General features: G+C 41.7%; 1 protein-coding gene across 1 annotated transcript; it reads left to right on the forward strand.

Moving 5' to 3' along the window:
• The first annotated feature begins 12,492 nt into the window (after positions 1-12,492).
• Positions 12,493-22,958, forward strand: LOC308364881 (homeobox protein Mohawk-like). The gene is made up of 7 exons (XM_080838161.1): positions 12,493-12,619; positions 12,779-13,022; positions 13,969-14,128; positions 14,480-14,633; positions 15,520-15,849; positions 22,032-22,065; positions 22,318-22,958. The coding sequence occupies exons 2-7, from the start codon at positions 12,847-12,849 to the stop codon at positions 22,511-22,513; spliced, it is 1,050 nt and encodes a 349-aa protein (XP_080694287.1). The 5' UTR covers positions 12,493-12,619; positions 12,779-12,846; the 3' UTR covers positions 22,514-22,958.
• The last annotated feature ends 3,580 nt before the right edge of the window (positions 22,959-26,538 follow it).

Raw genomic sequence — 26,538 nt, forward strand, 5'->3', positions numbered from 1 at the left:
AGGAGAGGACAGAAGATGTAGTCTAATCGCTGATCAAAGTGTGTGTTGTGATTTTCAGAGATTTATGACTGAATTAAAAACTGTACGATAACTCAAGTGATGTTTTAACAATGAGTTGAACACAGTCTTAAAATGAACCTTCCAGAAGGGACGTTGAGTGTGTTCCTTCGAAGGACTTTAGACAGTTTCATGTGTTTTTGAAAAATCCTTGGTCTCCAGCCTCTAAATAAAATGCCTGTGTGCTTCCTCACAGTCTGTGTCATACCTGATGCTGAGGCCATATTTTCTCCCCTGTGTTCCTCAGGTCTCTGTGTAATGTTGTGGTCCATGTTTTGACATTAAAAGCTTGCAGGCTTTGGCACTCCCTGACGAGATGTGTTCTCAATTTGAGGCGTAAGTGGGTTGAAGCGGGGTCTCTCTGATCCTCCTTAACCTCGCGCAGGAGGAATGAGCTCAGGGATGAGGGCGCTGAAACGTGTCCAGGTACACAAACTCGCCACACATTTCCTTCCATCATACAGCATCAGAAATAAATGGGCTTTGGCCTCACATTCACTCCTAATGACTGGCCTGGCCAAAGATTTATGTGTCGTCTCACCCTGAGAAACCTGGTGCTTGGATCGAGATTCTGACAGAGTGAGCTGTAAGTCAAGTCCTGAAAGGGGCAGATAACATCAAATCATCGTCGCTTTTTTTAATGTCATCTGGCACTTTTTTTTATCCGTATCAGAGAGCCAACGGTGTTAGATGCTCTCTTTATGTCTGCAGAGAAAGTTTATTTTGATCTGAAAGAGAGAAGCGAACTCTGAAAGGAAGTAGGAGAGGAAGAGCGTTTTTGGAAGGTTAAGGCAGGAGCTTCCACAGAAGCCAAGAGGAAATAGAGTTTATTTCTCCAGCACTCAGTATATTAAAGGGGAATTACAGAGCGACAGGAGAATTTCTGGGGTGACCTTGGCCAGAAACTAGGGCACTGTTAAGGAAGGGAAACCCCACGCATATCTGAATTTCACCTCCTTGGGAGAGTACAAGAGAAAATCTTTAAACATTTTCTATTTGTGTAGTGGACATTTTTTAGCATGTGTCCTCTCCAAAACACATTAGAGCTCGTCCGGGAAAGTTCACAGTACAGTTCACAGGGCTAAAATCAGCTCCTTTTTCCTTTCCTCTTCCGTAATTTCATTTTACAAAGTCAAATGTCTCTTCAATCTGTTTGATTGCTGAAAATATAGTCCCTATAGGAAGAGAGGGATGCTGCTCCAGTACTCTAGTCCAAGTTTCCAAACACCTGCAAAATCACATGCAGCTTATCCATACTGTAGGGTCGATCCTGATCCCATCCAAAATGTCAATGTCTGTCAGCCGAGTTGTTTTTCTTTTTCCCTTCTTAGTAATTGATTTACAGCAATGGGAAGAGAAAGACAGAGCGAGAGAGAGAGAGAGAGAGAGAGATTGACAAAGTATCTGGGAGAGATGTGTATGGTATTCTCCATGTATGGCTTGGAGGCGGAGAAGCCCCATGCTTAGTGATTTTAACAAGAGGTCAGGCTCCCTCACGAGTGATGTCATCCCCAATAAAGGGCTATCTGAGCAGCGAGTCGGGAGAGTGTCGAGCAGAGGAGGCAGCTCTGCACGGACTGGGTCACAGGTCCGGATGATATATGGCCTGGCTAGACTGGAGAGGGCCGGTGAGTGGGTGGAAGAGCTCTGCAGGTTGGAGAGAAATTGGTCTTAAAGTGTTTGTTTGCAGTGCTGCCAGTTGACTCTTAGTGTTGTGGTGGTGGTGTTGTGGCCAACAAGCAGGCACCAAATTGATGTAACTGCTCAAACAGGTGAATAATTTGCAAACAGCTGTAGGTATTGGTACACACAGAAATATCCATATTCTCTCCAAAAACAGGGTGTGGGTCTGAGTTCAATAAAGATGCCCCCCTTTCTCCCCCCCCCCCCCCACCACCAACTCAAGCTGATGTGCTTCTCTATCCTAGCTCTTAAGGTTCAGGACCAGTACCTTACTTCTTCCAAATGTTCAGTTGAAGCTATTGTCATCCTCTCATCCTGCTCCCTCAACAGAGCCCGTTCAACTGCAGCAGTATATTCTGGGAACAGGACATGAGGACGGGGGGGGATTTGAAACAGAGAGATCTTTTCAGAAACAGAAATTGGTCAGTTATTTTTTATGAAAAAGACTGGGACTGGGAAAAGAGGCTACTCATGAAGGTCATATCTTAAATAAAATAAGTGCAGTTGTTTATCCATCTCTCCATGGGGCAAACCTCGCAGCATTTTCTAGAAATGGCTGTGCTCTGTAGTAACTTTTAATAGGCCACAAAATGTCCAAAAATGTTTTCCTATGCTAAATATTTGACTATGTGGATGGTTGAGGCGTATTAAGTTGGATCTGAACAGTCATTTATTCATATAAAGTTATGGCACTTTGAGTTTACAAAAGAATTTACTCAGCAGTGTGCCACGCCAGATTTCCAGTTTTTACACAATGATTTGTTCATGTTGTCTAACAAAAAACACATATGAATCGTAAGTCATGGCTTTTTATAAAGACAGAGAAATCTGAATTAAAATAATAAGGGGAGGAAAGTTTGCTTACCACCAGCCTCCAGTTACAAGGCCAAGTATGAGTGGCGCAGAGACACAGGGCTTTTTGTGCAGCCGAAGGGTTTTATTTAGATCTATGCAGAGCCCCGCTCCACCTCACAGTATTTCTGCTGGCTCAAGGTTGAAAAGCTTAAACAATGATGAACACTAGAACTCCTCTGACTTGCTAGAAAGCTGTGGGTAGATTCCAGAGGTGGTTCCTATGCAGTTCTGAACGTCTCAGAATGTTCTGTCTGTTCTGACAGCAATTACATTTCTTGTCATCCAAATTTGAGTCTATGTTGAGATTACTGGTGTAAGCAGGTGCCTGCCTGTTTTTATTTCATCCACTGTAGGCCTGATGTGTTGGCTGGAGAAATACAATCTCTTTCCTCAAAAAGTATAGTATAGGCCATAACTGCAGTCACCTAGGCAGCCTCTCTCTTGGCAGAAGGCAACAAGCTTAAAGTGTGTGATGATTCAGACAGCTGGAGTGCTTTAATGAAGTGTTATTTATGGGGGCATGAAGTGCAGAAGTCCCACTAAGGGAGCGGAATCTCCAAATCACAACAGATCCAGAATGGGAAGACCCTCTGTGGCACGGCCCTGTTCAGGCCAGATGAGAGCTCAGCGTTGGGCCTCTCCAGTGGTGTAGTGGTCCCTGGAGAAGTGTATACTCTTCATTTTTTTAAGCAACCCATACAGCACAGGATAAACGCCCTGTTTTGAGTAGTGGGTATACACAATGCTGACTGAAAAAGAAGTGGGTATACTCCGTATACCTGCGTATACCCTGCACTGCACCACTGGGCCTCTCCACTGACAAGAGCAAAGGCTTGAGGCTAGAGTGGTCCACGGCGCAGCATCTGTTCCGACGCGGCAAACAGTGATCAATATTCCACACATGCATTTCTGATGAATGAGTCACCAGAGTGTCCTAGTTGTGTGAGGGGAAATAATCTGTCATTAAGTGAATCATTATTATGGCGGGTCATACGGCTCTCTCTCTCTCTCTCTCTCACACACACACACACACACACACACACACACACACACCAACTCCGCAGTGGAACTGAACTAGGAACATCAAAACGGATGCTAACATGAGTGAACAAAACATATGGTCAAATAAATCCTGTTGAATTAGACTACTATGCTGTGATCCTTGTGTACTACCACATGGCCCCTCCACAAAGCCGCTGTGAGTATTCTTCTTTTTTTAGTGCCATAAAGTATTTCACCCTCCGCTGGTGAATAAGAGAACTGCACCCATTTTTCTGTACTCTGCTTTCCTGAACAGGTCAAGAAAAACCAGCTGGGCCACACTTTTAAGCAAGAGTACTCTCACCTCTCTTCTCTCTCTCTCCTTAACAGACACAGCATTGTTCTTAGTCTTGCGCCAGCCTCCGCATTGCCAGCGGTGGTTTTTGTCTCCTTCTTTGCGAGTAATATTGAACAATAACACAGAAATATGCTCATCAATCACCCTCCTCCAAATCACTCCTGCAGACGGGTGCGGAGTGATCAGTGGCTCTCAACATGTCCACTCGCATTTCACCTCCTCCATCCAGTACCTCGCAATACCACAGGAACAAACATTTCTTTTCTCTCTCAGTTTTCTGTTCTTTTTCACGTATCCTCAGTCTGTGATTTATGGCGATTTCCGATCAGGTCTTATTAATGCCGAACTTCCAGGGTAGCATGTGTGTGCCTGTGCTTTTTATGGGGCAGAACTGGAGGGAGTGTAAAGGGCTTGGGAGACCTGCTGTTCACCTCTGACCACAGTGCTCACCGGGGCCTTTAGCTCCTGGCATGGGGACTACAGGAATGTGTTTTTCTTACTGTACCTCAGGACCTGCCCCTGTGCACTGTATGTGCCGTGTGCATTCACTGCTGCTGGTGTGAATGACCATAGTGGGTGTATCAACAGCAGGACTTTGCTCCCGGTTGACAGATGATGGAACCAAGTTGTTTTGAGAGAAAAGCCGTATAGGAATATGTTGAAAGAAGAGTAGTTTGTATATGATACATATTGCAAATAGTTGCTGTATAGTGGTATATATGTAGCTATGTTTTTTATTTTTGTTTTTTATTCAGGGGTAAGAAAAAAGCAGGTACCCAGCAACACATAGGAAAAATAGCTCATAGTTTCCACAAGAACATTATTAATTCCTTTCAGTTTATGACAGAAATTTCCATCATAATGGCTTGTTTTTGATATTGAACAGCAACAACACAAAAACACAAATAGGAACACTGGAGAACTTAACTGGGAAAAGCTAAATATGAGTCAGTTGAACTTGACTGTTCCTGACACTTTTACTGCACATTTATTGTTATGACCTGCTTTCGTTGTTATTTATCCATCACCCCTTTGCCAGCTACTTCATGAAATCATGCACAGAGCTACAGGGAGAAGACAGCAGGGATGGTTATTAGTCAATAGCACAATATGAGACTTTGACTCTGGCACTGAGAACATCCCAGAGCAGCCAACCAGGTCATAGGTGGTCTCGAAACCCCTAAAATCTGCATGGAAGGAGAAGAGGTGGACTCTGAGAGTCGGAGATCCTCCCTGGCAGCACAGACACTCAAAGATAAATGGGACAGCTTCACAGAGAAGACCAAAATAGGTCCAGGTCAACCATGACTAGTCCAAACAAACTGAGTTGTGTGTGTGTGTGTGTGTGTGTGTGTGTGTGTGTGTGTGTGTGTGTGTGTGTGTGTGTGTGTGTGTGTGTGTGTGTGTGTGTGTGTGTGTGTGTGTGTGTGTGTGTGTGTGTGTGTGTGTGAGTGTGTGTGTGTGTGTGTGTGTGTGTGTGTGTGTGTGTGTTTGTGTGTGTATGTGTGTGTGTTTTAAAATAGTTGCAAGGTTGCAATTAGGTCCCTTTTTAAATAAAATGTCCCCCTTATGATTCTATTTATGTTCACAAGTTTATTGCCAAGTTAACAGCCTTCTATTTTAGGCATATCCTTTCCTGTGAACTTTGTAACTGCGCCTTTGGCCGTTGCAGACTTACACTTCAGAGGTTTTTCCAAACACCCAACATTTTGTGGTAGTGTTTTAATTAACAGGGAACAAAGAGATGCTTTTAGAATATTTCCTCTGAATATGCCATAGGTTGGTTGCTGTACGTGCTTTCAAAAAAGCCCAAACTTATGAGGTGAGAGCTCACAGGTGGAGTAACACTGAAACTGGCATCAGACTGCAGCCCTCTGTGACCATCACATACCTGCCACTTCCAAAGGCTGCTTGCCAGACATACAAAACCTCTGTGTCTGTTCACTTGATGTCATGTCAAGAGATTTCTGCTTTTAGTGCAGTCCATTCCTTGCAGTCTAAGTGCAGTTCTCTAAGGAGGTGCGACTCCTAGCATGACTTCAGTGTTTTTTGGACCTCGAGGAACTCCCATCATGGTGATTTAAGGATGTTTATTTTCCTATGCAAGGAAAGGGTTAGTGGCCATCTGGACTGATCCTCACTTGGGCATTAATTCACGCCGCCCTGTTAACAAAATGGTGCGGCCCGTGTTTACACTGCGCATCAGGAGCTTGGGAAGTTGCTGAGGCTTGCCAAGACTGGAGCAGGAGTTTTTCATGTGTGAGGACTGCAATAATTTAGCCAATCAGGGTTTGATACCTACACTGAAATCAGAGGGTGTGAAATCCCCATGCAGTCCCAAGTAGAGGTGGAAAAATAAACTTGTTTCAGTTTTAACACATGTTGTATAAATGGTAGATTTCTTTGCAGGATTGTAGAGATGGAAAATCAAGAGAAACAAATCCACTTGAAATGAAGGCCAGTGAGATGAATGTGTAGTTTTTAATTTGGTCTGTCACAAGCTCCATGGATGTCTGGGTTGAACGCATGCAGCATGAAAGTTCTTCCTTAAGAAATGTTGACATTTCAATATACATTGTACAATATACATTACATTCACTGAATGTTACTATTAAATATAAATTAATGAATGACTGTAATCTAATTAATTAATTAGATTTACATTGGTCATCTATTGTGTTAATCCCCAAATTGCCTACAGTTAATCAATTCAACTTGGCAATTTAATTATAATGATTTAGAAGTACAGCGTTGGTATCCATTTGAACAGTTTTTGGGACCTCAGCATGGCTAGAATGTCTCTCCACCAATTCATCTCCAGAAACATTTAGCCATGACATGAGAACACCTGTGAAAGACACAAGTTAATATGGCGGCCCCCCTCTGGTTTGGTGCACGGCTGCTGATGTGTCCCACATACACAGCATCAGCTGCAGCAGCACCACCATGTTGAGGTGACAGCTGTGTCACACATGTGGGGGCCAGTGACACACTAAACACAGTGACTCATCGGGGACGTCCCCCAGAGAACTCTAATTCCACTGATGCCATCATTAGGGCCAGCGTGACCCATTATGCCCCATTAACATCCACTCACCTCTTCTTTGTCACGCTACCACAGGAGGGAGAAATAGCACCGATGTCATTAACAGCTGCAATTATCACAGTGGACTTTTCCCAACATTTTACTTGAAAGCGTGACAGATCATTAACCAAGGCCTACCCTCTGGTGTATCAGCAATCAATGAATATAATGAGGAGGAACTGTTTTTTGGGAGGGCTGTCTCAGTCCTGTGCATAATAGAGTCAATTAGGTGTGAATGCCGTAAAATTGGCCATCACCTGGATTAACGAAAGTCGTGGGACCCAAGCCTGGCGGAGAGAAGTTAATGTTCTACAACACAGAACACACTCAGACGTAGAATGTCAGGCCTCTGGCCAGGGCTGGCCAGGCGGGTGGGGATGACCGAACTGTTGCCTGTCAAATTAGATTAGCACCCGCAGGATCATAGGAGTCTGAAGTGGTGTTTACAGCACATACGGTGACGCTAAAGCCCATGTCAGCGGAGTGATGAAGTCATTGAGAAAGTCTCATAAGAACACAGTCAGGGCATATCATCAGTGATCACCCTCCCCAACAAACATGACCCAGTGGATGAAGCCTGTGAAGCATGAAGAAAGCCACGGTGCAAACAGAGCACAGGATGCAGGTTGTGCATGGCGGAGGGTGTGTGTGCTGGGGGAAAGGCACATGGAGGGCAAACAGCGCTTGGATGGCGAGACTGGGCAGTGAGGGGGGCATATGGGAGCGATTTGTTAAGTTAATGATGCATTTGCGTGACATGGTGATTGATGACAAAGTCATAATTGTATGATAGAGGCACTACAGTATTTTAACACCCGCAGAGTTTCACAGCAGATGTGGCACAGAGCAGCACAGCTTGTTCACGCAGCTATCGATCAAGGACAATTCAGCCAGGGTGTTTGGAGCAGCACTCCGGGCTCTTCTGACGGGACTGAACATGAGCTTCAAACGGGGGAGTGAGAGAATGTCAAAGTGAGAGGGAACTTTGTTTTATTTTGTTTTTCAGTGGAACACTAAGGATGGATTGCCTATTAATGACCAGAGTTTCAAATTATTACATACAGACCTGCAAAAACTGCAGGGAAAAGGTCATGCCATTGTCAAGGCCTTAAGTGTATATGTACCATTTTCCAATTTCCATGTGACGTACAGCAACCAGCCTATGGCATATTCCCATTTTCCAATAAAGAGTTCACAAATCTCACTCTAAATTAATACAAAATATTTAATGGAAAATGTAAGTATAGCGTAGAGTTATAATCCTTGTGCAGATTATGGTGGATGGATTTCCCTGAGGATTCAATAAACATATTGTTGTAGTTGCAGGTTTTTACAATAGTACCTTTAGTGTATGTCATGTTTGGGACTGAAAAACTCAGTGGCTTCAGACCAAAAGTCAAGTGACATTTGGACACTCTGCACAGTCTGTGCTGCCAGGAACAGTAACAGTGAATCAAAACACAGTCGTATAAATTAACTGTACAGCAGAGAGTTCTGAAGGCGCCCTCTGAAATAACAATTTCACAAAAAAAAAATTATAATGATCCCAAATAAAAATCCCTTCCTTGTGTTTACTCTAGTTAAGAAGTCCTAAGCCCCTATTTAAAAGAGCATCTTATTCGTATTGGAAAACATGGCCATTTCATTTCACAGAGCGCAGGCCGGTCCATGGTAACGTCTGTCCCGGGCTGTTTTTAAGAGCTACTATGAAGAAGTGGGCATGCCATTTTGCCAGGATGGTTGCACTGACATGCAAAAGGGTTTCAAAACATCATCAAGTCACTGGGTCCGGTTATACTTAAAGGTCCCGAAAGCTCATGAAACTGCTGGAGGAGACAAACCCCAAACTTTCTTTGATGGCCCTGATGTCTGTGTTGGTACACGAGGTCATATCTGCTGAAAGGCTTCAGAAGGCGGGGTCATTTTATTTTTTTCCGACGCATGACCACTGAGTCATGGGTGGAGGCTCTGAAAGGACAGAGTGACTTCCAGTATCATAAAATTAAAAAAGTGGGAATTGTCTGATAGCTTGTATGAGCTTATTTCAATAACATACCACTTCAATAGAGCGTCAGCCAACCCTTATTTAAATGTTTAATTAATTCCATAAACAGCCTCTATTCCTTTCATGCCTGCCTTTCTCAGAGGTCGGTATGTGGATATGCTGCACTATGTCTAATGTCAGACATCACTTTTAGATTAGAGAGCAAACACGGTCACTAACCACCAAACACCACCGCACTGAGCAACTACTAACTTGTCCTAAAGTAGTCAGCTCTCCTTTTCCAATGCTTTAGTACTCGTCCCAATTTCTGAAGATCCTTTACATGGGCATGGCACTCTGCTATTTCCATATACTGAAGAAGACCCTTCGCAAGGTGGGTCAAAAGGGAAAAATAAAACATTCTGACAATTTGCTTTTGGTGCCATTAATCTTGTGGTGTAGTTCCTGTTTGGTGGTGGGTGTGCTGCTGAGGACCGGGACAGCTGTGCTGCTCCTGAGGTGAGAAATGAGATGAGCCACTGAAATGAGGTTTGGACCCTGCGGAGTTAGCCACCAACAAAAACCCTGGACCGAATTAAATCTGTCCCACTTAGTGTCCTTACCCTCAATACCTCAATAGACATGCCAGAAGAACCTTTTCATGGAAGGAGTGGGTCAAAAAATTAACACAGACCACTTCTCTGTGATATCATGCGTAGGCTAGACTGGTGATTATTTTGGGTAATGTGTTCAGCACGAACACAGATTTATTGGTTTAAAAAAAAGCAAGGAAAGAAAAGAGCAAGGAACAACAACTTCAATCCACTTTCTTTTGTCTTTTGCAGAAAGAGATTAAATCTAACGATGTGTTTGGGGTCCCTCAAGTCAATGAACTAAACAGCATGCACGGATGACAGCATGCATGCTAGACCCCACAGAGATCAGTAATCCTTGATTGACTTGTTAAAAAGGCTGAAAATACATGACGTAAAGGCCCATCCTAATGGAACTTAATATTCCGTTAGTCATGGAGACATTTTGATTAGAGATTGTTTCAGTGATTACAACAGCAGACAAGGTTTCTTGGTTGAACACATGGAAATCATATTGGTCTTGTCATGTAGCTGGCATGATACTTTTGTTTATTTCATACAGTATCTCAAGTCTTCTACACTTTAACTCATTAGAACAAAAACCATGAGCTACTCAGACACCATGGAAAAAACATCAAAGTGCCTCTAAGTAACGATGCCTTAGCTTCCAGTGAAACTGATGTATGTGCTTACTTGTTTAACACCTGGTGGAAGTGAAAAATCTGCAGCGCTTAATCAAAATGATGCCTCATGGGTTAGAGCTGTGCAGCTGTTGTGTAATTTCATTTGACGTTTCTTTTACACTATTTTTGTAGCTCAAGGACAAATACAATACAATGGGATTACTAAAATAAAGAAGGCAGAGCATCCAGCAGAATCACGCAGTGGGGCTGAGCATAATTGTATTTCTCTGACACAAATGGTACCAATATTTAATATGTCAATGCCAATTTGCCTAACATATGTATGTCTAAACCAATGACAAGCTAATCCGTATGTTTGGCAAACGCCATGAAGAAATGTGATAGGCCCAGGCGTGCTGGTTATTTAGATAAGACATGTGGATTTGGTTAAGAGTTAGTGAGCAGCTGATGACGCTTCTTCTGTAGACTTTATGAGAGAGAGAGAGAGAGACAGACAAAGAGAGAGAGACAGAGAGAGAACAATATTTGACTGACTCAGAGTGTGTCAAAGATAAATCAAGTTAAGCGTATGACAACTAACTGCGATCAAACTGTGACTAAAACCCTCATCAAAAAATACATTATATTCCCCTTTAAGCTCATTTTATTGTCTGCCATATTTCTGGCAAACATGTTTGTGGTTAATACCTTTGAATAAGTGTTGCTGCTGAGATCTCATGTTGTCCTAAATCCACTCAGGTTTATAGGCAACAAAAGGACTTAGCTTCATCTAAAAGGGCTTTTTGTCACATCTAGAAGACATCCACACCATGTGTTTCAGTATGGAATCTGGATTGTAATGAACAGGTATTAATGTCATTAAGATATTAACAATTTCAGCTCATCCAGATATTTAGGATATCTCTAAGAGTTATTATCTTCTATTCCATTTTCAGATGCGGGAGCTTAATGGTGGGCTGTATACATGGTATTTCAAGGTGAGACAGTTGATCAGTTTTCAAGGGAGTGTTTTTGAGAATGTCTGTTGAATCTGGATGAATGGTGTCCTTGTCTGAGAGAATCAAAGGAAAGACACAGACCACATGATTAATGGTTTCCTTACTCTGTGCAAACATATTCAGGTCTATCAAAACAGGCTTGGATTTCCAAAAACAAGAAGGGAAATCAACAGTTGCCCATCATGCGGAACACTTTTCAATTTCAAGCATTGCACCAATGCAAACAGACTTAACCCGAATCTTTTCCTGAAATTATCTCCTGAGCAAGAGCATAGACTGTGCATGGTTAATGTCAACAAGTGCTATGGCCAGTTGATCGCAGAGGGAGGATAATTTATTATGGTGTGTGGTTTGTTATATGCCTCAACCACAGTGGAATTGATGGAGTTTAAGGTGTTGTATGGGGACTTTAAATGCTATAGCTGAAATACAAAGGATCTCTGACACAGGCAAGTCTGTAGACTGGCTAGAATTATGATTAGACTTACAAGTGCGTCAAGAGGACATCGTAGATGAAGGACTATCAGTTCTTACACCACATGCCATTATTTAATTGATAGACTGAACTCTCTGAGCACAACACTCTACTTCGGCAGTGACTGTTTAACCGGTAAGGGGGAAGACAAACACTACAGTTATCACTTTAAGTATTAAAAAGGAATACATGCAGGCAGAAAGACATACATACAGTATGTTTTAGATACATCGTAGATACATATTTGCTCTCAGTCAGAGCGAATAACAATGTTGTGAAAGTAAAATTTCGAACAATGCCTGCTATTTTCATCTGCACTTAACTCCCTCGCCGAGCTGTTGGAGCCGAGCTGGGCTGATGCTGTACCGAGATAAAAAATACTATTCATAAAGCAAGACTGGGATGAATTGTCCCTGCTGAACGGCAAACGCTCCCCTGAGCTGCAGGTCTATGGCTGAACTCCAGCGACCTAACAGCCAGACATACAGTAGCTCCGCGATACTCGACTTTCTCACCTGCGCCGAGGAACAGGCATTCATCATTCCCATGTAAATTCAGGGGCTGCTCATTTTCGCTGGGAAACATGAGATGGACACCGTATTCATTTTCCGGGGCGCATTACCACCATCGTTATGTTGAATAAAGTAGGGGGACTGTCGAAGATTGCACAGCACACGCACACCAACATTCTGTCTTCACAGAGGGAGGATGTTCAAAGGGGGTCAGACTGCGCGCTAGGACTCAGTCCGTGACAGGATTACATTCAGCTCTTTCTTCAAGATAGATGAACAGAAGCCCATGCTGTGAACTACCGTGATTATCTTGGAGTACCAATCTTGAAGGATTCTATGGGTTGTGCCAATTTAACTTTTGTTCTGATGAATTTTCAACGTTTGTGAACTCAAGGTAAATGTTGATACACTTTTATTTAGGCACTGGGCGTGTTACATCTGTTTGCTCTCAGTTTGACGTATGCACGCATAGATCATTTTTAAAATATTCTTTAAATGTTCAAAATAGTACTTTATAATGCGTAAATGGTCTAATTACCTCCCTCTTCCGTAGGCTCGCCACCTGGACTGTGACGCACAACTTTGCATCTTATAAAAAAGGCTTAGTATTGTAATATAAAAATGAGTGCGGTGATTTTCAATACATTTGATAACCATATTATGTTTGAAAAGAATGCTAAAGAGGTGGAGATGAAGAGCCTGAACTATTTGGAAGTTATCGAAGGACAGCATTCAGATTTGTTGTCAAATCACAAAGTTATTGATGACGAGCCTTCTGTCAAGCACAGGAAGAGTGGGTATGTAATGGATGCTTTTGTCACTATAAATATGTTGTCAGACAGCCAAAAAGAATAGAATGACAGAATTATGTGTGTTTGTGCTTTTCATTTGGCATGTTGGAACTGGTATCAGACCATGCGGCTGATTACATTTTTACAATTAACTTGATAGAATTGCAGTTTATGTTTTCATTTAATTACATTAGAGAAGTATTGTGTGTGTGTGTGTGTGTGTGTGTGTGTGTGTGTGTGTGTGTGTGTGTGTGTGTGTGTGTGTGTGTGTGTGTGTGTGTGTGTGTGTGTGTGTCTGTGTGTGTGTGTGTGTGTCTGTGTGTATATTCTCATGTGTTTCTTCATGCTTATGTCAAAAAGGGTGACTAATGTTTGGTCTAACGCTTTGCCAAACAGAAACTTTACATCAGTTTACAGTTTCAGTAGTGCTTTGGGAGGGTATAAAAGAGCAAGCAGACTAATGATTCAGCCAGCGGAATATTTCTCTAGGTGGGCATACATTAATATAAATGGATATATGTGCCAAATGCTTTACATGAAAGTAAATGGTCTTCAGGCTGTACATACAGATCAGCATTACAAGGTAAATATTGGCAGAGTGTGACCCCTTGGCTAGCCAGAGGTGGAAGGGAATGTGTTGCATTTACATAGCATTGTGTTGCAGTCAGAGCACCAAATATCATAGCAATGTAGAGAGCTAGCTCCACAGTGACCTCTGCTGATCATGTAGGGTTAGGGTTAGCATATAGAGGCAAAGCCATGCTTAAGCAGCTCCTGAAGAAAAAAAAACCCTGACAAATCTTTCAACAAAATGATAGCAAATGCTTGTGCAGAACAAGTCTGGAAGCACGGGTAATCATGATTATTGAAGCAGGCAAGATAAGGCAGTGACATTTTGCAAGTGATTTGTGAAAATTGTGACAGTCCAATGAGCCTTCTTCGCTGCCCACAGGTCACGGTCTGGTGCGGGGAAGGTTCGGCACAAGCGGCAGGCTCTCCAGGACATGGCCCGTCCTCTCAAACAGTGGCTCTACAAGCACAGAGACAACCCTTACCCCACCAAAACAGAGAAGATCCTACTGGCCCTGGGGTCCCATATGACTCTTGTGCAGGTTGGTTGGGATGTAGGACATGGGAATATGGTCGCATCTTAGCACCTTTGAGCACACCTCTGTGGAGTGTGTGTTACACAGGATGAACCATTTGGTGGTTCCTGGCAGCAAGCTTATGGTTCATTCTCAACTTTTCTGAGAAAAATAAATAAATAAATAATGGAATCTTTACGGGGCTAAAGGGTGAACCATAGGTATCGTGTTTTCTTTGGAGATACTTTTAAAACTTGGGTTGTAAATGAATGGCCTTACAGCATTTGTAACAGTGTATGGCCAGGATGCTTTGTTCAGTGCGTCCTGTGCCATGTCTTTCAAGGTGCACAGTAATTGAGTTTATGATATGTTTCAAAGGTGTCTAACTGGTTTGCTAATGCACGACGAAGGCTGAAGAACACAGTTAGACAGCCTGACCTTAGCTGGGCTCTACGCATCAAACTATACAACAAATATGTGCAGGGCAACGCCGAAAGACTCAGCATCAGCAGTGACGACACAAACTCCGAAGGTAGTGTGTGTGTGTGTGTGTGTGTGTGTGTTTGTGTGTGCGCATGTGTATGTGTGTGGGGGTGTGTTTGTGAGGGAGTGGGTGTGTGGGTGTGTTTATCAGGGTTCCCACGGGTCATGGAATTTCATAAAAGTTTTTTCAGACCTGGAAAGTCATGGAATTTTACCATTTTGCATGCACAGTCCTGGAATATCATGGAATTTTCTTAACAGTTGTGTAGAAGCAAAACTCGTGTGCATTTTGTTGCTTTACTTTTTAGTTTTGTGTACAACTTTGTTTCATACACTTTGCAAATCTGACGGAATATGCACAGTAAAGTTAGTGGTTTGATGAACATCAATTTAAAAGTTGATGTTAGCAAACCACCAATCATGGACTGTTGTCTTTTTTAGCCAGCTATACGGTCTGGTGTTTAGCCAGCTATACGGTCTGGTGTGTTCATGAACGCTTCGACAGTGCTTCAGTGGTGACGTTGGTGGTGTCAGTCACAAATATTGGCATTGGTTTTGTTTGGCAAATCTCAAATTTCAGCCAAGAAGGGTGGTTGTTTTTGACATTTAAAGTTAAGTTTTACATATCTGGTTGTGTAAAGCTTCGTATAGGCAAAGAACTGCTCTAGGGGTGAATATAATCTTCAGTTTTTACACTTTTTAACATTTCTTTTTACGGAAGTGGTCATGGAAATTCAGTTTTTTGGGTCTGGAAAGTCATGGAAAATCATGGAATTTTATATTTGACTTTGAGTGGGAACCCTGGTTTATGTATGTGTGACTTTGCATGTGCATTGGTTGAATGAACTTGTACAACTGTGTGCATGTGTGTGTGTGTGCCTGCACTGTCATTTTATGAACTGCCTGAAGATTACCCTGCCCTGTCCTGCCTTCAGATGGTGAGAATGCCTCCCGGATGCCGTCTGGTGATGGAGAGTTCAGCCGACCATCGTACCAAAGCGTTATCCAACAGGACAGGCGGGCGAAGGGGGCGGGGCTCAGGACTGACTCCGCCCTTTGTGATGATTATGTCTCCCCCCCCAAATACAAAAGCAGCTTGCTAAACCGTTACCTGAACGACTCCCTACACCATGTCATGGCCTCAGACAAAGTCATGGACTCCCGACGGAGGAACCACTCAGGATCCTTTAGCTCCAACGAGTATGACGATGACCTCCTCCTGCCCTCATTGTCTGAAGTTGAGGCCAACCGTGTCTACAGAGCTGGTAAGAGCCTTTGGTCCACATATATGGTTGTTTTTATCTCTCGGAGGATTCTGGGAGTTCAATGACAGTGACGTTGCTGCTGCATGCCTTTGGACACACTGAGTTGGTTAGAAATGGCGGGCTCACGGCCTCAGTTGCTGTGTTGCTGTTTGAATGTGGAAAGTTGCTCAACAGACCAGTGTATAGGAACACCTGCTGATGTTTGACGCCCGCTAGAGCCCCATTTTGCCAAAGTAATTGGTCTAATTTATCGTTTACATAATTTTCACCCTAGCGACTTAACATGTTCTTCTGTCTGTTGGTTTTGTATATTTGCCATCATGGAACTGCCCTCTTTAGAGACAATTAAGGAATGCCTGAGAATACTATTTTCCACTGCCAGGTATAAGCTGCAAATGGTTTGAATCACCACCGCCTCCTGTACCAGTAGGCCAGGGTTAGCAAGTCAGGCAGAAAAGGAAAAAGAGACTACAGTTGTAAGTGGCAGGTACCTGCTTAACGCAAAGACTTGTCATTAATAATTTGGACATTTTGAATGAAATGACTCACATTGGTGCCTAATGTATCTATAATTCTATACTTAATGGGTATATACACACAATGTTTACCCGAAAGGTACAAATTACAATAGGTAGAAAATACTAATGTATGGTTAATATATTAGGAAATGATATAATAGTATACACCAATGTTTTTATTATTATGAAGGGTTTTTTTAAACATTGAGAGAATATATTGATTTTGGAGGACATATTGTATTGAGAATATATTTAACTCACTATAAACAACACTTCAGTGTATTCTACTCAGACATACATAATAGTTCTTACTGTAACTAGAATGCGTTTCGTGATCGAACTGCGAGAGTGTGCTTGCTCTGTTTTTCTCTCATGTTTGCTTGTTTATTGTGAAAGGGTCTAGTGTGTTCGTTGGCATAAAAAGTTAGTCTTCTCTTATAAACCTAGTTAGTACATCTGATTAGAGCTAGCAACCATGCATTGCAGATTAAGGGGTCCCCTATCAGTGTTCATTTTGGCAGCTATTTTAGATTCAGTCTTAAGACAAAAATGCATATTAGTTTTAGTCACATTTAGTCATAGTTATCCTTCTTAGTTTCAGTCTAGTTTTCGAAAACTGAGCACACTACAATACTATTACTAACCATTTCACATTTACAGACATAAACCTATAGACATGACACAAAACATCTTCCAAAGACTTTATTATCTCAGCTGCATTATTCAGTAGCACAAAGTAGCCTATTACATTCATATTTACTTCATGTAACCCTGCCATAGCGATACAACACCTTTTTGACAGCCTATATAGCCTAATTGCAAAATTAAATATATAAAAAAATACTACACTGAAATAACGCAAACAAAGTGAATCTACAGTGAGCCAACGCTCGTCCACTGACAGTGTGGAAGAATGACAGCGACGCGAGCCAGGCTACATTCCAAGATTACGTTACTAGAAATGTCACTTTACATGAGCTTTGTTCATAAGCCATGCAGTCCATAAAATAGGAATACTCTGTGTACTAACACAGTATAGTAAGACCGGTCATATGTTCAGAGAGCTTTCTAGCAACCAACAAGTTACAAGTAGGATAAACATCCTAGCGAAATCTGCGTTGTCGACAGACCATCGTTTTGACTGGAGTTTTGATGTGCTTGCTAGCACCAAGTGGATTACCTCATCTACAATACATATGGGCTTGGACTCAAATCACTAGTAGGCCTACTTCACGATCTTCTATGGTTACCAGCAGATAAGGTAAATAATAATCGCCATATTTGCTTTAATGTTTTATAGAGTAAGAGGCTGTGTAGGCTAACTCTCTATTGAAAGACACTGACCGGCGCATCAACACAAACTAGGCTCTGTGAGTCAAATTAGCGTAGCTAATCAGAAATGTTGTAGATGCCAGAGTTGGCAACTATGGCTCAGATTTAGGTTGTTATCCATCAACATTCATTTTACAACTTACATTAGTTTCGTTGTCATTCGACTCGAAAATCTCTGGCTCAATTTGGCAAAGCACTACTTCTCCCTTCAGGGTAAACATACGTGGACGTTTCGGTGCTGTCATTTTGCCGATCTGGCTGGCTGAGGTAATCGAGTGATTAGAGAAGGCTACAAAGTGGAATACTAAGCAGTTTGTAGCGGGAAATATTGAGAGTGAAATGTAACAAATTATACTGTATAATTACCAATGTCACAAATAGCTTAGCGGTAATATGAATAGCTTAAATGGGATGGCTACATTAGCCAGCTAGTTAGGAGAATCTCCGCTCTCTTTCTCTTATACCATCCTGTTCTGCAGCGAAGGCACATCACGTAATAACGACGTGATCATTTCTCAAAATAGTTAAATACAAATATATAGCTTTTAAGATAAAAATATGTTCAATAAGGCTTAAAGAATTAAATCAGGTGTGTAGATGAAGTTCAGCAACAGCTTTTCTAGTGTTTATATCCATGATTGTATGCTGGTCGTCGCTGGCCGTCAACGGCCGTTACAGGAGAATACAGAGCTTCGCCTTAGTGGGTGACGTCACAATGGCTCAACCTTTCACCATGTTAGTCAATGAGAGAAAAAGGTGATGAAAAAGAGGAATAAAAAAGGAGTGGCAAGGAGTACCGCCACGAAAAGTCATAGCGGCTTGCACCGGATCGAGCCGGACATTTCGGTGTTTGAATGGCGTCTCTATCTCAAACGGGCGAGGAGTAGTTAGCTGCAAGAAAAACGGGGAGAATAAATAAAGAAAACTTGACGATAACAATACTGTGCTTCCCTTCGGGCAAGCACACTAATAAATAAAGAAAACTTGACGATAACAATACTGTGCTTCCCTTCGGGCAAGCACACTAATTACGATTAAAAGTACGGCTGTAGGAAATCGTGGGGAATATTACTTTTAGAAACATTTGGCCCCTTCAGAATTATACATTTCTATGTAAGATGGTCACTTATGTGTAAATATTTCTCAACTACTGTAAATGAGAAGAGGCAAAGACAGACATACTTAATAATGAGTTTGTTTGATGCCTGGCTGACTTGACACATCAAGCAAAGCAGTATTGTCTTGTTAAGCATTTAAAGCTTTCTTGTTTGTGGTATTTCCCTTGTTACTACATATAGTAAAATCATAATTATTTCTCCTGGCACTCACAGATGCTGACAGCGAACGTCTTATCATTAAGTCTTGATCTAAATTACACGGACTACTGACAAGAGAGTCAAGAGTGGCACTGCTAAGAAATGTGTTAAATTAATACTTCTATTTAGCTGGGCCACAGAGACTCGTATGCAGCATTCATATTCGGTTGCTGTCTGGCAGTTATTGAGACCTGGAGTATTTTTGCCGTTGCACTTAACCTGCTGAAAATTTCATCATCCTGGAATGTCAGTGGAAACATTTTACTCAAAGCAGAGTGGAACTATGGCACAGGAGAACTATGAAAACTTTCACACTGTTTACTCCAAGCATTTACTCTACCCCAGAGTAAAAGAACCATAAAGAGACTTTCCATAGATCTGGGACAGCTAATGTGTTTCGTTGTGCAAGCATATATGAAATTAGGGCTGACACCACACAGACACATAGTTTCCTGTGTAGCATTTGGGCATGGAAATAAAACATTTTTTTTAAAAAGGATGTTGGAGATGAACAGGAAAGAGTGGATTCTTCACATTTCCCAGCTACAAATGGATCAGCTCATGCATGAGACCGGTCCATTTGAAGGCAGTTCTCCAAATTCACTGGCAAGAAAAGTGAGAAAAGTACATTAAAAATCAATGCTGCCATGTTATCTTCAATGTGTCCACCCTAGTTTGGACCGAGGCTCAGTTATGATCTTTTCTTCATAGGCTACTACTGTCTGCGGAGAACAAGAGGGGCACTGACAGGACTTAAGAGAAAGAGTAAACCTTGAGGTGCAGAAAGCCATTTAGGGTCATTAGAGCACTCAGGGGAGGCAACCTGAGACCTCGCAATATGGCCAGTGTTTAGTTAAGGCAATAGGGTGTGAAACTAAAGGCCAGGTCAGGTTTTGTGTGTGTGTACGTGTGTGTACGCACGTGTGTGTGTGTGTGTGTGTGTGTGTGTGTGTGTGTGTGTGTGTGTGTGTGTGTGTGTGTGTGTGTGTGTGTGTTTGTGTGTGTGTGTGTGTGTGTGTGTGTGTGTGTGTGTGTGTGTGTGTGTGTAGTGTGTGTGTGTGTGTGTGTGTGTGTGTGTGTGTGTGTTGGATCGCATTCAGAGGCATTCCTACTGTACCACTATTACCACTGTCAAAATGCACTGTTTTTAAGCTGCTTTCTAACAAGGGCCTTTGTAGAGGCACTGGAGATTGCCTGAGACTAATAAAGCATTTTATTAATGTTAATTTATTCAGTTAAATATTCATTAAATGAAATCAACGAACTTGAGGGAGAGAGGAATGTTTTTAATCTTAAAAAATGAAGAGGAAGTTTATTATCTTTTAAAAAAAAAATGATCTTCCCCTTTCCCAAATATTTCCCCCTGAAAGTAAAGTGTGTCCGAAGTGCCACAGAGCTACAGCTAGTTTGATCTGTGAGACATTCAGTAGCTCATAGAAGCAAATGGTAAATTATTTATTAATGGTTCACAGTAGTTCTTGGCAGGACAGATGTTTTAAGAATCTGCCTTGAATGTATTTCAGGCGAAGTATATTGAAAACTCTGTTTTGTTATGTATTAGTTTCCAGTTTTTCTCCCTATGGTTCCCTAAAGATATTTTCCTCTCCACCAATCTGGATCGCTCTCAAAAGAGTGCAGAGCTCTGAAAATCAAGGAGCTTAGTGTAGCCTGGCCCCCTAATTGTATATGTGCCAAAGAGGGGGCTCAGAACTGTTAGTCTTGCGTGGCAGTGCATATGCATTTTACCCACACTCTTTGAAAGATCTTGTGGTAACAAAAAGGTAGAGATTTAAGGTAAAGCCAGTAACTCTGTCTTAAGTGTTTTAACTGGTGGCCCAGTTACATCACTCACGCTGACCTTAGAGCAGCCTGTCTAAGCTTTAAAGCAGGAGCAAGTCACAAGTGCATGCAGATTTCTCAACAATGCTCAACATATATTGTATATGTTAGAATACATTGAAGTATCATGAAATTATTCCTTATGAAATTCTAGGTATTGAATCATTCCCAATTCAATAATTCAGAGCTTTAGTCAATTTTAGCAGCTTTACCTTAATGAACACAAGAACATAAATGCAGAACTTTTAGCAGAACACAAAAAACTGTATTTACCCTTGTTACAGTGCGATCCATTCAAACGTCTTTGTAATTGTTGTCAGTTGAAGGAGGTGGTGGGGAAATAATGTTGTTAAAGTGTTTTCTTACTTTCTTACTATAATTTTGCAACACTAAAATTAGGTTCTCTATATATACAGTATATATATAAATTCTGTGTGTGTGTGTGTGTGTGTGTGTGTGTTTGTGTGTGCGTGTGTGCGTGTGTGCATTTCATATGTAAGGCAACCAGGAGACTTGGATGTGCATTATATGTAGGCTATATTGTCTTGCTGTATATATGTATACATACATATGCATTTAGAATTGTAAGTGTGCAAGTGTGCGTGAGTTCCACTGTAGAGCCAAGGAGAAAAGTGTGCCAGCCTTGGCTGGACTCGGTAGCTCCCGCCAAAATAAATGCAATTATGTTTCTCCAGTGCTTTTGAGACGGAAAAATGATATCTGCAATGTGTCAGCATCACGGGCGTTTTGTTCCAGCGCTACACAGCTCATTTGCATCCCTTAAGTTATTACATTTTTCTTCGAGCAGAACTATTTTCAACTCGGAGTCCTTTGAGCGCTGTAAAATGTCACCAGTGAGATGCGCTCGGAGACTAACTGTCCCTATTTTTCCCTGCTGTGTAGTTGTTCAGGAATTATCATGACGTAAGACACAGGCACCTGACATTAGCTGTTAAAAGCCATTCTGGGGCCGTTCGGGTTTGACGGCTGAAATAACTGAACCGTTAATGTGAATTGATTGCATTATACTTTGAAATTTTCTGCGAGTGGTTTCTTTCTTAATGAATAGGATGTCTTCCCTAATAAAAGCTTACACATGAGACAGAAGACATTTTCAAGTAGAATTCAAATGGCCATGCAGTGAATTTAATGTTAAACTCTTCTGTTTCCTTCACAGAGCCATTGGACTGCAGCTCAAACAAATGTGACAGGTGAGAAAGTACATTGTGTGTGTCATGCCCTTTTAGTTTAGAAGCAAAAACCAGAGGTCCTCTCCTATGTTTGCTAATTAGCACATTTCTTTATTCAGGGGGTAGAACACATAAAATCAGTTGGAGAAGTGCAAGTGTGGATAGTGAGGATTTATTATTTATTATTTCTTAGTTCCTATCATTTGAACATGCGTGTGATGTCAAACTGGTGCTTCACTAACAGCCTCTTCTCCCATTTTCTCCCCATGGCAGTTATAAGCGAAAGGAGGGTGGGAGAGGGAAAGACGAGACGTACTGGAAGGAGATCCACGCTGCCATGGCCTTGACAAACATGGCTACCCAGGGGAAAGAAGGAGGGACGGCAGCCACAGGGACAACCAGTTGTATCATCCAGAAGTCCTCCCATATAGCCGAAATAAAGACTGTCAAAATGGTGCCCCAACACTAGCTCAACTGTGCCCTCATTGAACAGTCCTTGTGGCGAGAAGAGAATGAGAGGGAAAAAGAAAGAAAGAAAGGATTTTTTTCTGTTCCACAAAAAAGGTCTTTACAAAAGGGATTCTTACAGAAAATGAGAGACAATTCCCTTGGTTCTTTTGATATGATTGAGACAATTTTCAGAGAGACATGACTTCCTCAGTTCCTCAAATATGGATCTGTTATGTTACCAACTACAGTGTTTTTATGAAAAGCAATAATTGTATGCTTGACATGCATTGCATTCACTGGCGTGCCTTTCCATGACAGAGCTCAGAAAGATGAAGAAGTTTCTTGTAATTTTTGTTCGTTCATTTGGTCATCTGAAGTTTTAATCATCAGTGTCATTGAACCTTAAAGCACAACGGCTGTCTAGTCGGAGTCGGATTTTCGTCTGCAAAACCATTTCTTTTTAATCTAATGGTCATTCATCATACATGGACACGAAACCTCATGTCTGTGGTCGGAAAATGTAATATATTCTTTGAATGTTCACCATTTCCATAAGTTATATGACATTCAGTGTTGGTACAGTAGACTCTGGATTTTTGTCCTGTGATGAAATGCGTAAGACATTTTCAAGTTTCATCTTTTGCATAAAACCAATGTTTTTGTAAGTGTTCCTGTTGTGGATAGATTAAATTGTGTTCATGTCAGATTCATTTCTTTACGTACTTTGATGTTGCAATATTCATCAGTATACATCACTGTTAACATGTCTTTGCCTATCTGCATGAATACCGCTCTGGAAATCACCACTAACCACATGTTGCTTTTATAACTACTGCTCCTCTCCAAAGAAAGTTGAGCGATCTCCGAGAATGACAACTTTGTCTCTCCTAAGTGTGTCACATAATGGGGACTGGAGTGTTCCATTTTGGACATTGTCACTGTCATTTGGTCTGGGCTTTAATATGGCTTCTGTTCCTTCGAGATTTCACTCCTGTCACCGTTAGCCACTTTTTCCATAGAAAACAATTGTCCTCAATTTACACCGCTAGCCTTGCTTGTGTAAGAACGTGTTCCCACAAGACTTGCCACTGGAGAGAAACCAGTGTTGTGGATGGTTGCATGGAAAGGGCTAATTATTTCCACTTTAAATTTAGTTACATGTAATGTGGAAAATAGAGAGTGTGCAGGACATTTTGAGTGGTAATCTAGGAAAAAGCCACATCCAATCTGATAAACTACTCATACTGAAACAGTTAGACCCCGCTACATCTCAGCAACACACCGACGCTGGAATGGCCTGGTCCGCCTTGAGTTCTGAACCACGACTCCAGCTAGGCATTTCCATCTGGTGTTAATAATAATAATGGATTATATTTGTATAGCACACTTTAACATACAAAGAGGTCTCAAGGTGCTTAAAAGAAGTGTTACAGATCATCTGCATCTGAGCAACACATTGCTGGCATGGCCTGGTGCACCATCGACCGGACTTAAAGCTATTTCCATCTGATGTTACAGATAACAGATATCAGGTTCTTTGCAGTAAAAGGCCCTTCCATATGCTCATCTAAGGGAAGTCATCCAAGGGCAGTCTCCAAGAGATAAACTGGGTGGAAAAAAATCGTCACACCAGATCTGACTATACTCAACATCTCCTTGTCATCTGTTTTTACAGGACACTTTGTGCTGGTGTTCACATTGTCTTCAGAAGACAAAACATTGAGCTTTACTCTGATTGACCCCCTACTATACTGATAGTATGCAGCAACTCCAACCATTCACAACCCTGTCAGTGATCATGTACCTGGACCTGAAGAAAAGTTAGCACTGGAAGTCATCAACCTCAATTACCATGCTGCTAAGGCATACACAGTACAGTCATGTCCAGTCATAATCTCAAAACACTCTGAGAGGCGTTACCCTTTTTATAATAACAAACACCACCTCTGGGGTCAGCTGATATAATGCACAGGCCTATGACTCAAACAGTAATCTAAGCACACAAAAGTCAGGATATAAAGGGAGAGGCAGTGAAGCATACATGCATGCATGCCATGAGGACATGGCTGTGCAGATATGATTTTGCTGACATAGAACATCACACTGTCACATTGGTTCAGGCCCTGGGCTCTGTAAATCGCCTTGAGACAAATGTGTTGTTTTTGTGCTATATAAATTAAATTAAATTGAATTGAATGTTCTGATTTACACATAAATGTCTGTATATGGTATATCATGTGTAGTCTTTATGCAGACTAAAGAGTGTTAGGCTTTTGTGTAATCACATTGGACTCATGACCCTGCCTACGCTGGCAGCATTCCTTCGGCTACATGGAATTTAACAACACAATTTCATACAAAAACATATATCCATATCACATACATTCATCCATCTCTGGAGTGGACTAGAGAATGTCCTAGAGTGTAGGCTAGTAAGTGAACTGATTACGGAGGGAAAAAAATATTTAAGATACGAGTGAAAACTTTGGAACAGAGAAATTACAGATTGATAATTTTGTACATGTTAAAGGGAAGTTCACTCAGGAAGACATACAGATCAATTTCATGAACATTTTGGGTGTCTAACAAAGACAAGATCGGGCTCCCGAAAACATAAATAAGCTCAGCTGTGTTATAAGAGACAGGAGGTCTACCATAATATCACATTTATTTTCTTAAGGCTAACATCATCTAATCACCGTCTTATTAACATTCTGTAAATAATCAATGGCCGTGGAACTCCTCCAACATAAACTCTAGGAGGGATACCAGCTTTGACTGACTTATTCTACCCTCATTTAACAAAACAGACAACTGTAATGGGTATGTTTTCATTCTGTCGAGAAATGAAATATGAAATCTGGGGGATCTCTCTTTGATGAACAGAATGACAGATGACCTTCAGAAGGAGACAGCTGGGTGGGTGCGCTCGTGAGCAGCCTGTGGTGCACCACACATGACTTCAATAACAGAGGGCTTACTGGAACATGAATAGCTGTACTCATGTCATATTTATTTCTCTAGTATGGCCCGGTTTAGGGTCACCCCTGAACTTGTTAGCCCAGTAAAATGATACTGGACACAGCATGGGGTTCTTCTGTCAATCGAAAACAAAAAATGGTTGTGAATGAAATGGACTAGATCCCACTCAAGTCCAGAGCGTGTACTGGACACACCTACAGTGCCCTCCACAAATATTGGCACCCCTAGTGAATATGAGTCTTTGCTGTTAATCCTCTTGGTTTTTCACTCAAAATATTCACAAAAATCTTACCTTTTCATTGAAGTGAAATTATATATATAAAAAAAAACATTGACATTAAATAAATATTTTTCCCCAAAACATGTGTGCCACAATTATTGGCACCCCTTAATGGAATGTTTTTTTGCAGCCTCCATTTGCCAAGATAATAGCTCTGAGTCTTCTCCTATAATGCGTGATGAGGTTAGTGAACACATGGCACGGGATCTGAGACCATTCCTACATGCAGTATCTCTTCAGATCCTTCAGAATCTGAGGTCAACGTTTGTAGACTTGGCTACAGCTCATCCCACAGATTTTCTATGGGGTTTAGGTCAGGGGACTGATGGCCATGGCAAAACCTTTATTCTGTGGTTGTTGAACCATTTTTGTGTTGATTTTGAGGTGTGCCTAGGATCATCGTCCTGCTGGAAGGTCCAACCACAGCCCATTTTAAGGCTTACTGGAGGGGTTGTTAGGTTTTCATTTAATATCTGCTGGTATTTGATGGAGTTCATGATATGTATTCTAACAAGATGTCCAGGGCCTTTGGAAGAAAAACAGCCCCACAACATCAAAGATCCGCCACCATACCTCACATTGGGTATGGGGTGCTTTTCTATATGGCTATCTTTCTGTCTACGCCAAACCCACCTTTGATGTTTGTTGCCAAAAAGCTTTATTTTGGTCTCATCTGACCACATAACTCGGTCCCATTGAAAGTCTGACTTACATTTGGCAAACTGTAGGCACTTTATTTGTTGTTGATTGACAGCAGAGGCTTTCTTCTGGCAACCCTCCAA

Source organism: Sprattus sprattus (genome assembly GCF_963457725.1).
Source record: "Sprattus sprattus genome assembly, chromosome: 4".
NCBI classification, from domain to species: Eukaryota; Metazoa; Chordata; class Actinopteri; order Clupeiformes; family Clupeidae; genus Sprattus; species Sprattus sprattus.

What these genes read in the sequence shown, in the direction of transcription:
- LOC308364881 (XM_080838161.1), top strand. Translation starts at nt 12,847, where the DNA reads ATGAGTGCGGTGATTTTCAATACATTTGATAACCATATTATGTTTGAA. An exon ending in GTCAAGCACAGGAAGAGTGG is followed by an intron (nt 13,023 to 13,968) that starts GTATGTAATGGA and finishes CGCTGCCCACAG; the next exon opens with GTCACGGTCTGGTGCGGGGA. An exon ending in AGCTCAAACAAATGTGACAG is followed by an intron (nt 22,066 to 22,317) that starts GTGAGAAAGTAC and finishes TCCCCATGGCAG; the next exon opens with TTATAAGCGAAAGGAGGGTG.